The sequence below is a fragment of the Porites lutea genome, chromosome 2 (assembly GCF_958299795.1).
Source record: "Porites lutea chromosome 2, jaPorLute2.1, whole genome shotgun sequence".
Lineage (NCBI taxonomy): Eukaryota > Metazoa > Cnidaria > Anthozoa > Scleractinia > Poritidae > Porites > Porites lutea.
Window position 1 is genome coordinate 15,356,015 of NC_133202.1, and position 16,602 is coordinate 15,372,616.

Here is a 16,602-nt window from a genome sequence, read left to right on the forward strand (position 1 = left end):
TCATAAATTTGTGTGCGACGTCTTAAATTAAGCTATTTCCGGGTGTAATTCGATGAGACACAAGCAGTCAGTACAGAAAAATTCCTCACATAAATCATCTCTTCATCTGTCGTTTCCTTGGTCGAATTCAGTTACATAATGCAAAATTGACAGAAAGAAGAATTAAATGTTCCCTGGAAATTGACGGTAGTTTAATCAATTAATATTATTACACACTATCTATACATAGTTCTATACATAGTTCCGATAAACATAGCTTTCTTTGTAATGTTTGCACTATAGCCTGCGGACACGGGAAAACAAAGTGCAGCCGTTTTTTCTAAGATTGAAATAAATTTTTATTACGTTACTTTTAACTAACAAACTATTGTACGTTTAATATGTGTTTGTCTCAATTGCAGCGCAAAAGTAACTTAACACTTAGCGTGATTTTAATTAATATTAAACATTATGTACACACTTATTTTCTCGATGTTCTCATCCTGGTTTGTATATGAAAACAATTGTCCGGGCATTATAATTCATTTCCTTATAATATATTATGATCGAATTTGGATTGACAATCGCGGAAGCAAAAGCTGCAATGTTAGTTATGAAACTAGCTGCGGACCTTACAGGGGCCAGACTAGTCTGAACAGGGATATAATGTTATTTAGTTGATTAAATATATGTAAGACCGGTGGATGAAATCTTACGCTACATGTAAACCCCGAAGCGAAATGAATATGCTCTACTTTAATTAATGCTCTTGGTCACGCACGGCAACGCACGATGGTAACGCAAGGATCAAAGATTCACTCAATATCCCGCAATACAATTTTAAAAAAAAATTAAAGGTCTGGACAGAAAAGATACAGAGCAGTGAAACTATGGAGCAACATGGACAATCTACCTATAGAAGTTATCTCTGAGAACATTCAAGGATAAGTTAAAAGATAAAATCCTAGAATACCAGTTCAGCTAAGAAGCTTACACACATACAGCAGTTATCAATGTCAGTCTTTCATTTTTCAGTTCTAGAATCCTAGTACCCATTTGATATCACTTAGATTGTAAATCTTAGATTTTAAATATTTCTAAATATTTATCTATGTTAGAATAAAGAAATTGCTTTATTTGACACGGATTGTATATTGAAGTATTGAAAAGTAAGGAGTATATAGCCTTGTCAGGGATCGGAAAAACTGATAAATATGTATATATGCTGTTCTGCACGGTGCATGCATAAAACTGATAAAAAGTCATTTTACTTTCACCGAGTGAGCCTGATACATTGAAACAAAAATAGACCTCTTTAGCTTTTATGTTTTGTTTTCCCAATACAGTTCATGTGATAAAACTCCAGAGAACTGTTTCTTTCAAGTTTCGTCTTACTCACGTGTAACCTCGTTCCCAGGGTTCTCTCCTACCGTAGGGCGGGTAGGAGAGAACCCTGGGAACGAGGTTGATCACGTGCATACGTACGCATAATTTATAAAAAGACAAAGGGTCAAGCTTCTCTGGGACCTCTATTGGGAAAACAAAGCGTATAAGTTAAAGAGGTCTATTGGTTAACAGTGTAAAACAGCGGAAAAGTGAAGGTGGCTCTGATCCTGTTCCTCACAAGTTTTTCAAAAAGTTGAATCTTGAAACGTTGACAAGAATTTGATAATAAGAAACGGAGGTCATAGAACTCGTTTTTGAGTTATAAGCACTTGAAACTGAATTTTAAGGGCGTCTTTGACAGGTTATGCCGTTGCTAAGGTAACCCAGTAACTTAAACATCTACACCAGTGACTGAGCACATTTTATGCTATTATCATATTTGCTGCATCTACTGAAAAAGCGTGGTGGTATTTATCGATGAAAGAGGTGCTCTTTATGGTACTTCAAGCCGTTACTAGCCACCTTTGATGTAAATTAATTAACAATTATTGGACGAGGTTGAACAAAATTTCGTGATTTGTCAGTGGCGAGTTTGGCTTCGGCAAATAATTGATCTGCGAGACGACCATGACCATTTTTTTGTAGGCAGTTATTTGCAGGTCACGTGGTGGGCTCTCGGCCAATGAAAAGGAGGAAAAATTTGCATCGAATGATATTTGATATATTTGTCTTTTATGCTTTTTTCTGTCTGTGCAGCTGTTTCCATGTCCAGTTCCAGTGTTTCCATTTCCAGTTCCAGAAGTATATCTGTTTTTCCGTCGTCGTCTGTGACCTCACCACCATCATCACAGAATCAGTCATCATCCATTTTCGCGTCAAAGTCACCAGTATTGACAGTGCAATTAACAAGCCAAGTTGCATCTTCGCCGACACCTGTACAACCGACTATTACAGGAAGCATTTCTTCCAACATGTATCAGTCTAGCAGTGCTATAACAGATAGCACACCTTCCGCCAGCGTACCTACATCATCAGGTAGGGGACGTATATAAATATTACCTCAATCTCCCCTATCAAGTCAAGGTCCTCATGCAGCGCGAAGTTACAGAACTGACCATGGCCCAGGGGGAGGGGGAGGAACTTCCATAGGAAAGTAACGGGGATGCGCTTTGTCTCCCTTAGGGGTATAAGCCGCAGATTTTAGTCTCCCAGAATGATCGTGAATAAAGCCAATATTTTACCCCATCAAGGTATCGATTAGGTTTGTGCATAAAGAAATATCTATACATACTAGATATTCTAAGCGATCCGCGTTCGTCACTTACGGAAACGAAATGGAGTCGAAAGGAGTCCAGTTTCCCGGCCGAGATGCCCCTGATAAAATTGATAGGGACAGCTAATCGGCAATCGCCCGTGATAGCTCGAAAATTTCTGCCTTTATGCCACAGGAACACCAGACTCGGGTGCGTTCTTAATGCGAAAACAAAAATGCCATCACACTTTTTTTTGGAATATGGCTCCTTTAGGGGTCAAATAAAGTCTGAGTCACGCCAAGATTAGTGTCCTGTGTTCTAAATTTCCGAGCATCCACGTCTGTTTCATGTGGGATTTCCTCCTCAGCCAGGGGGAACTGTGGTCACTGTTGATTCGCTCATCGATCATGCGGAGACGTCCCTCGAGCCAAAACTAAGCATGTGTCTTTTATATTTAGAACATTGAATTGTCTGAAATTGGTTTTACAATTGAGATGGGATGTCATCCCAGTTTTTCAAAAGGTTGATAACGCTATCCATCATCCATCAGGTAAAAATCTCTATCTACTGGATAGCGCAATTGGTTTTCCTAACAGTATCCACAGGATAGCAATTCATCCAGTGGATAGCGCTATCCATCTTTTGAACAACCGGGGCCAGGCTGATAGCTTTTGATCGAGCCACAAAACCTAAACGTTCGGGAAGGAAAATGTCGTGCGATTTTTTGTAACCCATTTCGGACGCTTTTTCCCGAAATTTCTGACTCAGTAGCTTGCAGGGTATAAATATTAATAATGTTGAATATATTGAACGCAGCTCGTCTACATGTAAGTCTGTTCAGGCTGAAACGCAACACACCGCAGGAACATGCTTGGCCAAAACAAAACGGAATTTTTGTGCCGACAATTATTTATTTTTGTCCACCTTTGCTTCTCTTGAAGACCCTTGATTTGGCCGTTATTTTTTTAGCATTTAGCGAAAAACGATATCATCCTAACAGTTTTAAAAGAAAAAATCTTCGGACTCTTATTAATTTTTCGAACTTTTTCCAGTCCTAACGTTTTAGTATGCCCAGGGTAACGGGCAACCTCGTTTCCAGGACGATGGCCTTAGAATGGGAAGCTTGAGCCTCGTTCCACAGTATTTTCCATGAAATCTAATGGAAAAGCCCTGGGGACGAAATTGAGAGCGGGCACATGCACATCTTCCTATCGCTCCTAAATTCTGAGGGAAAAGCTCAAGATCAGGAAACAAACCGTTAGTGATGCACTCCTGACAGTGGTAGGGACTTTAGGATGCCACGACGGCGACGACAACGAGAACGTCAAAAAAGCAATTGTTTGAATAAGCAAAACAACAACTCTGCACCTGCATTACGCTTTTTTGTACATTTCTTTGCCGTCACTGCACAACTAGGACGGGAAAAAGGAAAATGCCTAATTTCACGTTGTATGGAGAACGTAAACAAGCGACCTTTCTGAACTTGAATATAGTTATTAGGAATTCGGCTCAAAAAGAGTTCGCTTGCCTTTGACGAAGTTAATGAGTTGATGTAATCGCGATAGAGATTGAAAGAACGCAAATTCACTTTTTAAGCGACGTTTTCGTGGCCGCCTTCGTCGTCGTGGTATGTGCTCTTTCTGGCCTTCATAGATTTTTTGGATCAATTTAGGTGTCTGGAAAACTGCCCACCTACCCCTCCCCTAGGCCAACATTATCACTTACTTCTCACTTGGGGCAAAATGTTGGCTTAGGGGAGGGGTAGGTGGTCAGTTTCCCAGAAACCTTAATTAATCCATTAGTTTTCCATTCTCTCACAATTTTCCAATTTAGGACCAACATCAGACAAGTTGTTGTCGACGACTGAATGGATCCTTGTCGCTTGTCTTGGCGTGTTCGGGCTCATTTTAATCACTCTGACCATCCTTGCAGTCCAAGTGTCACGTCTGAATAAATCCGTCCAAAAGTTGAAGGTTTCATCGGGTTTCTAGAAGACGACCAACCTGGGAAACGCCATCAAAGACGCTCGGCTTTTTTTCCCGACGCGAACGTGTAAAAAGCTTTGTATCTCGATAGCATGCTGTATTAGCTGAGTCACATGTGGAAAATAAGTTTAAAATATTAGTTAACTGTAAGCTAGGCAAATTAAACGATAAAGCTCTACTGCAGGAAACTAACACTAGTTTAGAACGATCAGAGAGTTGGATTTTAAAGACAAGATAATGCGGACCCTGCCCCAAGCTTGCGAGCAAGCTTTTCGTGACTTATCCCCCAAATGAAGAGCTTGCTCGCAGGCTACCTGTCCCACTGCCTCTTCCCGCCCAGCGTGGTTCTTGTAGTCAGCGCTGGCGCGCACGCGAATGAAAGGAGATAATGCCACAAATGCCTTGTTACAGTATCAACAGCGTGTAGAATATTTGTGTGACTAAGTGATGATAAAGCGGTTGATCGCCCTGAGTGTCCACTGGGACGCGAATGACGTCACACCAATTACAAAAGCGAAAGATCCGCGTGTAACCATGTGCATTCTGTCTGGCTAAACGCTTGCTAAGAGTCTATAGCGCATGCTATAGATTATTCACCAATCTTCTTATAGATAACAGAATACCTTAAAAACCGGTGGACTGCGCGCAATGCAAGATTTCCAAGAGCAACTCTTGCTGGAAATAACAAAGTGTGTTCAGGAGTGCGAAAGTACGTTTGTTGCTATTTTCTCTTTAAAAAACAGCGGAGTCCCATTAATGCAACCACTGTTAGGTCACAAAATCCTGGACGTATTCACGGGGTCTTCAAAATAATAAAGTCGTTTAATATTTTTTGCGTTTTGGTCTGAATAAATGTGTTCGTCATAACGCAGAGCTGATCGTAAAAAACGAGGTGATCGCAAAGCAGGTTTCCGGCACTGTATAACAAGAGAATTAATAGATTGCAAAAACTTTACTTTCATGTTCATTACTGCATGTAATTTGTAAGTTACGATATGTGTAGATCCAAGTTGTCAGTAAAAAGTACTTCGTAAATAAACAGCACAGTACATACAGAGAACATAGAGATCGCACCATGCGTCAAGTGGTGACTTAAAAGAGGTTAACAGTGAAAAATTATAAAACCGTCATCCCCTTAAAGTGATCGTGGTCGCTTCCATGCAGGAGGTAGTCGTTTACGAATGTAAGGTTCCAAATGTAAGGCTTTGACTGGGAAAAAGTTTGATGTTTTAGATAAGGGGTCGCTTAAGGAAGGTGATCGCTTACGAGAGGTGGTCGCACCTGTGTCACAAGTAAGTGCGTGTCAGTGGTCGTGCTTATTAAAAGGTAAATGCGTTTATTTCATTCAGCTTTGGACAAATTCGTCAATTTTCAACATTCATTTATCTACCGGGCGACCATTGGTCCATTAGGTCATTTCTGAGTTTCCAAAACCTTGACTTTTAAAATGAGGCAAAGTTACGATTGGCTCCCGGCCAAGTGCAACATTATTCATACGAAAGAAAAATTCATATTAAAGACTTCGTGAACACTTGCCCTAGTTTCAAAATGATAGTTGGTGAAACTCTAAAATTCTCAATTGAAATAACTGCGCTCATGTCAAGTCGCAAAACGTTTCGCTTTAAAAAGTTGAGCTTTGCCTGCTTAGCTGGAGGAATTGTTATGGACGGGGACAGACTTTCTTGGCGGCGGAGCCTTTGGGGAAATTCGCGAGCGCTGGCTTGGTCCCAATCTTCTCGCGGCTCCCCCGCCGAAAAACAATAGCGCACACTTGATCACTGATCCCGCCAGCTACACAGGCTAGCAGAGCAATTAGAAGGCAAGTAGGATAACCCTCTTACTAGGGTAACACTAGCACTTACGTAAAGTAGGGTTACCCTAGCGTTAGGGTAACCCTTACTGCTTTGTAAATACATCGCTTAAAAAAAGAAGAAATATAACCCCCCGGCCTGGGGGTAATCCTCTTACAAGGGTAACCCTAGTGCCAGGGTTACCCTCCCTCCTTGTAATCAGGCCCTACGTTGAACTCACTGTTTAATCCAATGGATATTTTCATAGTGCACAAAGCCATCCACTGGAGTCTCTACGTATTTGTTACTCGCACATCTACATCAGCAAAGGTTCAGAAGCCAGTCATTTTCTTTATTTCTTCAGCCAATTCCAGACAATCTAAAACTAGTTTCTTATGCTCAGCTATGATCTCCTTACCGCACTCCCCCCGGACCTTTGCTAGAAACAATTCCAAATCTCTCGCAAATAGCCCCTTGTATCCGGGGGTAGGCTGAGGACGAGGACCGGGGGGAGGTAGCGTTAAAACAGTGCCATCTTCAAATATAAATTCCTGGAACCTCTTCCTTGCTGTGCATTCCCGTAATCTCTCGATTTTCCATGTCAATGGCCTGAAACAAAACAAAGCAACTGATGCATATTTACACTTCAGACAATCTATCCCAAGAAACAATTGTCTATCAGTATGATAATTAATAGTTAGTTAAAGACATAGTGAAAACTATTCAAGCACTAAACAGATTCCAACCAGACATACCACATTTACTTGATTAAACGCCGCGGCGTTAATTAAATTATCCGATGCTGCGTTTATTGCCAGGGGTGATTACTTGGGTTAATTTTTGCCGGGTATGTGCCGCTGGCTTCTCAGAGCCCCTAACCTATTATAGTCTATTCTGTGGCTAATTATAGACCCCATCTTAGTCACTTTTGGGCAAACACGTAATTTTCGCCATCCCAACTTCGTCACTTTCTATTTATGTATGTACCTTAAAAATCCTTTAAAAATGTCATCATAAAATGAATTTACCCATTTTTTGAATTGAATGAAGAACACTAAATTTTTAACCTACATTACAAACATTCTGGTACGTTTGCTAACCGTAAATATGAAGAGCTTTCTTACCCCAAAAAACCAAAAATGTACGACCGCATTCTAGTAACTCTATTGAAAATGCACCCCCGTTATAGTCAATCCAGTCGTGAAAATGCGACCCCATCCAGGGGCACATCCCCATTAGCCTCTTATAAGGAAGTAATCCCCTCCCCCTGGGGGGTTTATTGTTTATTGGAGACAGAGTTATTCATTAACACCAATTATTATAAAATCCTCAGTAAATCACTTGGAAATAGTATGTAAAACAAAAAGATGTTTAAAGTTCCAATATCTCCCTTTTCATTGACATTGAATCATAAATTGTCTGGATGGTGAAGATTACCTTGAATGAATGCCGGACACCGCCAATTCGGAGGGGCATTTTTTCGAGGGCAGTGTTTATTGGCAATTTTGCTTCCATTTGCGGGGTTTCATCAAGGGCGGAGTTTAATTGGGTAAATAGGGTTAAAGCATATCTTGGGAATGCTAGTTGCGCAAAAGTTGAGCTCAAGCACAAGATGATCTCTGAACTCAAGACCTGATCGCAGCTTTATAACAAAAATAAAACAACAACAACAACAAACAAAAACTCCCAGCCAAAAAAAACCATGAACCCCCACCAGAAAGTTGATTGGATGTGCCTGCTACCCTGCTGCCTTGCTTGCTGGAGTACCCTTTCATAGGCCTTATCACCCCATGTAAGGGAATCCGGATTCCGGAGTCTGGTAAATTTTTACTTGTGGGATCCTGAATCCCAGAAAGGTTTGCTTGTGGAATCCTGAATCCTGGGCTTTGAAATCCAGATACAACACAAGGAATCCAGAATCCCACTAAAGATTGTGAAATCCAGAATCAAGGTTCCACAGAACAAAATTGGAATCCAGAATCCAGGTTCCACAGAAAGCGATTGAAATCCAGAATCCACGTTCCACAGAAAAAGATTGGAATCCAGAATCCAGGTTCCACAGAAAAAAACTGGAACCCAGAACCCGGAATTTGGAATTGACGGCAAGGAATCCATAATCCAAGACTGTCATGTAGCGAGCCTTAGTGGAAATCTCACCTGTTTTCTGAGGTGAGAAGTTTACAGGTGAGTACATGACGATCTGTTTCATGTACAAAGTGAGCTTCCTTCAAGGTCAAACTACCAAACAGATCAGTGAGACATTCCAAGGTTGAGACGCCAGAGAAACTTGGAAACCCTGCACGGTTTATATCATTAAACCACTCTGAGGCAAAACTGGCCTCCAACCTAGCTGTGCCTTCCTTGAGGGAAAGATCCTTGGTTTGGATGGTCTTCTTGAAGTCTTGGTGTGCAGGAAGAAGAAGAGCTATGTTCTCGACATGGCATATCAGTCCTAAAATCGCGTACAAAGAGGAAATATTTCAAGACTACAAGGAGTTTTTTTTTAATATCAATGAATTCTTAAATCCACAGATAAAACATAAGACATCGACTCTACTGCCAAAAACCGATTGAAGCTTGATCTGTTTTCTGGTCCTTTTGCAGAGAGAAAGAAACAAAACGAGCCAAAACATTCTTTTCAAGTCAAACACTACGCTTTTGTTCCTTTCCTTCTCCTTTGTTAATAATAGTAATGATAATGATGATGATGATGATGATGATAATGACACTGATTTAAAGAGGGTAGCACAGAAAGCTAACATGAAGTAACTAGAAGGGAGGCCCTCGTAAAATGCAGAAGGAAATATATGTGGAAGGTGAAACAAGAGTTTATATCAATTTTCCAGTCAACGTCTTTTTTGTTTAATACTGTTGCCCTTTTCCCTTTCGCTTTGAGAGGTTCTGCAAGACACATATTTCTAGTTAATAGAAGGTCAGCTTTTTAACTTCTCTCTCCATCATACCTTTACTCTCTGCTAAGTTAAAAAGATCTTTGCCACCTTGTGCTGACAGACATAATGGATAATCTACCAGTACATGCTTTCCATGCTCCAGTGCTTTCCTGCAAAGTTAAAATTATCTGGTGTCGTTAAATTTGTTTAAGACTATCCCTGATTTTTTTGCAAGTATTCATCTGTAGGTAATTGTAAACACGGGAAATTCTCACCAGCAACCGTACAGTGATCAATCCCAGCTGACCACATCATAACACTGTCTGGGCCACAGCTGGGCATCATAAGAGGCATTCCAGGCAGGCAGGCTTTACAGTGGAACCCCACTCTACAGACACCTGCTTAATACCCTGGTGAGGGGGAGGGGGGATATTCCCAAAAATGGCCTAAAAAGGGAGGCTCCACCCAAAAGGGGCACCTTTATCTGCAGCCCTTAGGTATATGAAAGGGTAGGGATTTCTCTAGTTGGAGTATTTGAAACGGTAGCGAAATCTGTATTTCGGTCTGTAAAAAGGCCCAAATGTGCCAACAGATGCATTTTACGGCTGTGACACAGGAAAAAATAACGGATTCCCATTTTTGGATATTTTAGGCTATTTAAAGAATACCCATAAAAATCCCAAATTTGGGAAAGTGAGACAAGTCCCAACCAGGTAATTCCCAACCAAATTCCCTGATTGGGACTTGTCTCACTCTTCCAAATTGGGGATTTTTGTGGGTATGCTTTAAATACCCTAAAATATCCAAAAATGGGAATCTGTTATTTTTTCCTGTGTGAAAAAGTTGAGAAAATGTTCTGTTTTAAAGACAGTCCATTTACAGCAGTTAAAGGCCAATGATTTGTCAATAGAAGGTAATAATTAGTAAGTAAGTAATCGGTTTAATAGAAGGGTTTCCACATTGGGGCTCTTTATCTGTTACTTATAACTAAAAAATAAAAATATGTATCAAATATTTACAATAAAAATATACTTAAAAAAATAAAGAAATAAAAATAACAAAAATAATAGAACATATAACGATTAAAAGAGAAAGTATTTTATACAATGATCATATGAATAAAACTTAAAGTACAACTAACATAAGCTGGTATATGAAAGAGGTACCTTTTCTGTGAAAAATAGTAAAAGGATAAGGCGTTGGACTTCAGAGTGGAACCCACCCTGTATAAGATTGTGTTGAGTTCCCCCCCGCCCCCGCTTAATAAGGACACCTATATTATAAAGGACAGTTTTGTTTGTCCTCACAAAAAGCTCATCTTTTCTCCACAATCAACCCACTTATACAGACACTAGCTAATATGGACTTTGGACATTTTTCTGTGTCCTGAGTCATCACAAACTCTTATAATACTATTGTCAACCCCACTTATTTTTATCAGTCTGTCAGTCTGGTGCTTGAACCCTCATACTGTAATCCTTTAATAAAGTTTTCTGCCTCCTTAAATTACACAAAGTCATTCACTTCCTTAGCTTTTGGCTTCCCTGAGTCATTGCTTGTGTGTACATGTATCTTTCTATCGATAAAACATGTGTCACTCCATGACATTCTTTCTGAGACCTGGCTTGACATGGATACCTGGATAATATGGATGACATGGTGTCCATATTATCCAGGTTCCACTGTATAATTTACCTGGCATACTCTTCATGGGTATCATTTTCTGTGCAAATTATTACAGCATTGACGTCTTCTCTACTCAAAGCTTCATCCCAGTCTAGTGTAGGTAAATCATCTTCAACTTTTCGCCTGGGAAGTTTAAAATAAAAAATCCGCTCAAATACCATACTTTGTATTAAGCTTATTTCACCATGCACCTCATTTATCCCCCTCCTCCCCCCAAAAAATATTTTAAAAAATTGCATAACCATCCACATCCACATCCCCTCCATCCGTAAAAAATGCTATACATTGATTGTGACAGATCCTTTGGCATACACTGCCCTATAAATGAAGGCAGAATTCTCTCCCATTTGATTGACTGATTTTTTCACCTCTTGTAAAGCACATCTTCAATCCATTTTTATTCTACTTGTCAATGCAATCAAGCAAATGGCAACAGATGTCTCTACACAATATTTGTTCTTGGTTCTGGAATTCTTTAGATAGTTGTTCAGAAACATCCTTGCCCTCTAGGCTTTCAAAAAGGCACATTGTCTCTTCTAGGTTCTGGAGGTAAAACATTAAATTAAGGGTGTCCTCTGGTCCCTGGGGGTGGGGGTTTACTCCCTACAATGATGGCTCGGACACTCAACACAAAAGGGGTTCCTTTTTCAGTCTCCAGGTAAGAAGTATAAATGGATAGTAATTTCAAAAGCTCATCATTAAGTAAATGAAAGAGTAGGGAAATCTGTCATGCCAGTAGTATTTAAAAGAGCCTTTCACTAAACATGTCGTCGTTAACATCCCACTGATGATCTCTCCAGGAGCTCCGGAGTCCCAATCGATTCAAGGTCCAATATTTGATAAAGGACGCAAAGTAAAACGCAGTCTAGTTAACCTTCTTTTAGATCGCTAAAACGCACAAAACGTAACTATGAAAGCTTACCTTGAGATAACTCCGCGAAGAACGGCATTTTCTCCTAAAACTTTCTGCTTCAAGTCTCGTACTCTAGCCTTTCCTGCCCGCCCTAAGCCGACTACGACGATTCCTGAGGTTCTTGCGTCAGTTCCTGACATGTTCGACTGAAATTTATCGTTCGCGGGACGTGCGTTTACTTTTTGATATAACCTTTCGAGAAGAAGATTTGGGCAGAAAATCAGCGGGTGAATTATTAAGAAAATTTAATGATCAGTTCACACAGCTGAGCTCCGGAAATTGCGCATTCAACGGAGCCTGCGTTTAATATAAGCTGACCGCAGGCATAAAACTGGTTCTGCTTGCAGAATTTAATATGTCCAATAAACGTGACAACATTGCCGACAACACTAAAAACGGCTGTGCAGCAGATAACCGACGAGTGCGGTCGAATTGACGGATCATACCTGTAGAAACGAGAGCTGTGCAAAATCTCAAAATGTAGCGTTCTTTATTTTGCGCAACGATCCTCTGTTGCGTGACAAACCACGTGCACTGCAGGATGTCGAGAATTAAGTAACCTGCGATCAGCCGGTTCTTTCTTGACCCTTGTTCTTTGGGAGTCGTGAAAGGCCACTTTTTCGCTGTTAAGAAAAAAGGACCGCGCCTATGGGGCTAGTCGTTTCTTGCATGAAGTTCTCAAAGGTCAAGTGCTTTGAACTTTGGAGGACTGGTCACCAACAGCATCCTGGGCATGGGGGAGGGATCCCTTGAATTTACAACTATGAGGATGTGTTGCCGAGTCTTTGAGACTCTGGACCTGTTCCAGACAAATAGAGATGAATTTGGGACCCTGCACAAGATATTCTACTATAAGAATCCTGTTCCTGTGGCCAGCTAAGTGGAAAATAATGAGGGGAGCACACACCTATGCTAGACCTGGATAGAGAATATTCAGGGATTATGGGTGGGGAAAAAGACCCTGTTTTGGTATTGTTACTTCTTCTGGACAGAGAAAATGGGTAATTTTTACACCCTGTTCTGAGAGGCACATACCAGTGTAGTCTATGATATTGGAGTACTGCCTCCCCCCCACCCCCCACCCTCATACCCCCACTGGCCAAGGCCTATGTTAGCTTGTTTCTGTTCCAAAAAAAAGGATATCAATAAATAAATAAATAAATAAATAAATAAATAAGGGAATGAATCTAACCATGGGTGACACCCACATGGAAGGATAATACCACTTATACAAGCAAAGTCCAGTGGTTCGGGTTTGAAAAAATCAACGGAAAATTTACACGTAAAAAATATCTAAATGAAAAACATTGGAAACCACATCTGGTTTTTCAGTTTATTTTCAGACCTACTACAGTCTCATTTTTCTTCAACATTTTATGACCAAGCACTACAGTATTTTAATGCACTCTGACGACAATCAACATCACACCACTATCAGCACTACCTCACAGTAAGAATTTTCAGTCCCACAGAATCTAATTTACACCACAGGACTTCATAAACAGTGAGAATAGTACCAAAAAACAACTTGATACCCGTTATGGTTACCTTTACAAAATCAGAGTGCATATTGGAAACTAAAGTTAATAAATAACATTACGCAAAATAACATCTCCATGTCACATAACAAGCAACTTGCTCTAAACTGGACTCTACTAGGACCAGAGCTTGATAAAAAAATAACACTTGCCTGCAGAGAGTGAACTGCATATGAATGAATGAAAATGAATAAATACAGGAAGAGAGGAAACCATTTTGATTCAAAGACTGACTTCAAGATCCTATTCCACTAGGGAATATTTTTCTTGCAATGTTGTAGTACCATTGTGAGACATGTCACACAAGAGTTGGGTGTGACGGAAATTAATTAAATAATCGCCTTCCCTTTGAACATTCTGTTGCTGAAGATTACTAGCCTGGAGCAGTTATACAGGCCTACCAAACCCAAATGAATTTGCTTGCTCATCAGACAACTTGCAATGAAAATATGCTAGGCCAACGAGGCATCAAACAGCACTTCTGTTGCACCCTACTGTTACCTAGCTTTACATTCCCTGCAATTTTTCTTGCAAACTAAACAGAATAATATTCATTTAAACTATTTCTTGAGATTGCTGCAGTGTTGCCAGACATGTTCATTCCAGTGAGTGTCACACTAAGCGAGAACTTGCGTAAACACTGCAAGAGAAACTACCTAGTATACTGGGACCTTCATATAATAATAATATTATTATTATTATTATTATTATTATTTAATATTAGCATTGAGCTATCCTTCTTCAAATAAGTTTGGATAAAACCTGTAACTTCTCTTCATCACTCAAACACTGTAATTTGACCCCCAATTTTTCAAACCTCCTGATACTGTAACTGAAACCAATTTGCCTTTTCCATGGTGGTTTGAAAAACTAGAAGTATTTTTAGGTTGCAGAACCTTATGCTGAGGAGAACAAGTTTGACGCCATTTAGAATCGCCTGCTACTTATGATCTTGCGCACCATATCAGCTTGTGCATCAGTGATTTTTAGATCATCTACTTCAGCTTCAAAATCTTTCAGGGACCCATAGCCTCCCATGTAGCCATTTAATCTTGCTGCTACAGATGAATTTATTAGCTCCACACTGTTTAACCCAAGGCTCTTAAGCAGCGAGGGTTTCTGACGCAGCAGGTACTTTTGGTGATAACTGAGAAAAGAAAAGAAAAATATTTGAACAATAATTACGTAATATTATCTCTTTAAGTCTTAAGAGTGACAAACATAAATTTCCTCCCTAGAAAAGTAAATTAGACGGAGAGAAATATGACCCTTTCATTCAAAAAATCTTTTTCAAATCCTCTACCCCAATGAGCTCCTTTCTGGTGTGCATGTGTGTTTGCATGTTTTTTATATATATGTATATATAATGGGGGGTGGAGGGGGGGAGAATTTCCAGTCTTCATCCTTATCCCTGGGATCCCCACTGCTTTTCTAGAGACACATTAAAAAGAGAAGTCACTTTTCCAATGTGGTTGTTCACTTAGTGACAAGCTAACGTAAATGAAATTATATTTGGCATACTCTTCTGCATCATAGAATCTTTTTGCAGGAAGAATCTTGGTTACAATGGGCCTTCTTAGAGTCTTCTGATGCTCATTACGTGTCTGTTCTGCAAGCTTCTTCTGTTCTTCATCATGGTAAAATATTGCTGACATGTACTGTGCTTTGTGTAGAGCTGTAGGATCATGATCTTTCCAAAACCGTGTCAACAGATCACTGTATGTTGTGCGGTTTGGATCATACTCCAGTTGCACAGTTTCTGTATGGTCCCCGCTGTTAGATAAAAGAACAACACAAACAATGTTATTCCCTTGATTTCTGGGATAATCAAACTATAATGTTGCATCTACTCCACTGTTACAGTTTGTGTTTACTTGAACTAAAAACAATGTTATTTCAAGGCCAAAAGAATAATAAGCAGTGTACATTTGTGGTCCCAGCATTAATAAATTTTTTCCAAAAACCCTTGTCCTTGATGTTAGTTGTAAAAAGAAATGAATCAGGGGTTATAAACTAAGGTTTCTCGAAGAAAAGTAAACAATTTTTGTCTTAAAACAAGTCATGGTTTTAAGGCCTTGGTGAAACACCTCAACCCAAACTTCCCTTGTGTCGCCCCCCCCCCCCCTCCCCCTTGCTGGGGAGAATGTTTAAGACTAAGTGTGACTCAGCAATTGCACAATGATTCTACCCCAACCACATCCAACAATATTCAAAAACGCAACCTGACTCAGCAAATTATAAGGTTTGTAGACGTACTTTATCCTCCATTTTACAAAATTCTAAAGGGTCTGAAAAATTTTTCATTTCAAAAGGGGTTTTCAGTTTGATCGAAGAAAAAAATTGAAAATACAAGGCTTAGAAAGCAAAAAATATGCTTACAATATCCACCTTTCGCTGACCGATGTCTACAAAAATTCACTTCTACAGATGGTTTTGTGGCCAGCATCGAAAGATAAGGTTTTTCACAACAAGCCAAACTTGGCTCTTACTTCAAAGATCGCATGCATTTTGCCGTTAAACTCAGCACTTACAGAGAACATACTTGTACAAATGACATTGCGATGTTAAGCTTATGTAACTGTCTCATCAAGAAATTTACAAGCAAGATCGAAGTACAACGTGAAATTTCTCATTTTACAATGAACATATAACCTCAAACACAAAGTAAAACTAAAAAAGAAAATGAAAGATTTTTCTGTTAAGCCCTCGACCCTTTCCGTAAACTTACAGGCTGGTGTAGGTCGGAAACGGCTTTGATCCGCCTGTGTATCCAACCTTAGTTCGGACGACGCCATGAGCACATCCGAACTGGGCCTCAGGGAACCAAAATCAGCTCATAGCAAAAGTTGCTGTCTTTGTTTTACCGTCACCCATGTCTTCTAAAGGAGGTTTAACTACCTCAACGGAGCTTTCAAGTGTATTTCCCGTCTTGGAAAATAAAACCGGCCGAATAGTTCGCAGAATTGATGCTATGAAAAACGCTCGGGATCTAGTCAACATTGTTATGCAAGATCTAACTTGGTCCAGTCTCCCTCTTTCTACTGGGTAACCTGGTCGCAAGTTTGTCCCAAGTCCCAAGTCCCAATGGAGGTCCCATGCAAGAGAAACCTTGTGTGACAAGCGTGACAATAATTTTGTTTAAAAAAACCTTCCGCCAAACTTCGCATTTCAGCGTGTAACA

General features: G+C 39.9%; 3 protein-coding genes across 3 annotated transcripts in view; 1 reads left to right on the plus strand and 2 right to left on the minus strand.

The window, feature by feature from the left end:
• LOC140927839 (uncharacterized) overlaps window positions 1-5,438 on the plus strand; it is a 5,807-nt gene extending 369 nt beyond the window's left edge. The window contains exons 2-3 of the mRNA XM_073377523.1: window positions 2,122-2,400; window positions 4,452-5,438. Coding sequence (XP_073233624.1) covers window positions 2,122-2,400; window positions 4,452-4,609 — 437 coding nt within the window. The 3' untranslated portion in view covers window positions 4,610-5,438. The remainder of the gene's footprint in view (window positions 1-2,121; window positions 2,401-4,451) is intronic.
• A 1,207-nt stretch (window positions 5,439-6,645) lies between these two features.
• Window positions 6,646-12,139, minus strand: LOC140927838 (biliverdin reductase A-like). Its single transcript, XM_073377522.1, has 5 exons — window positions 11,893-12,139; window positions 10,980-11,093; window positions 9,357-9,454; window positions 8,551-8,845; window positions 6,646-7,002 (listed from the first exon to the last, which is right to left on the minus strand). The coding sequence occupies exons 1-5, from the start codon at window positions 12,021-12,023 to the stop codon at window positions 6,726-6,728; spliced, it is 915 nt and encodes a 304-aa protein (XP_073233623.1). The 5' UTR covers window positions 12,024-12,139; the 3' UTR covers window positions 6,646-6,725.
• A 1,038-nt stretch (window positions 12,140-13,177) lies between these two features.
• Window positions 13,178-16,440, minus strand: LOC140927840 (peptide methionine sulfoxide reductase-like). The gene is made up of 3 exons (XM_073377524.1): window positions 16,150-16,440; window positions 14,943-15,194; window positions 13,178-14,568 (listed from the first exon to the last, which is right to left on the minus strand). The coding sequence occupies exons 2-3, from the start codon at window positions 15,074-15,076 to the stop codon at window positions 14,349-14,351; spliced, it is 354 nt and encodes a 117-aa protein (XP_073233625.1). The 5' UTR covers window positions 15,077-15,194; window positions 16,150-16,440; the 3' UTR covers window positions 13,178-14,348.
• Window positions 16,441-16,602: the final 162 nt, after the last annotated feature.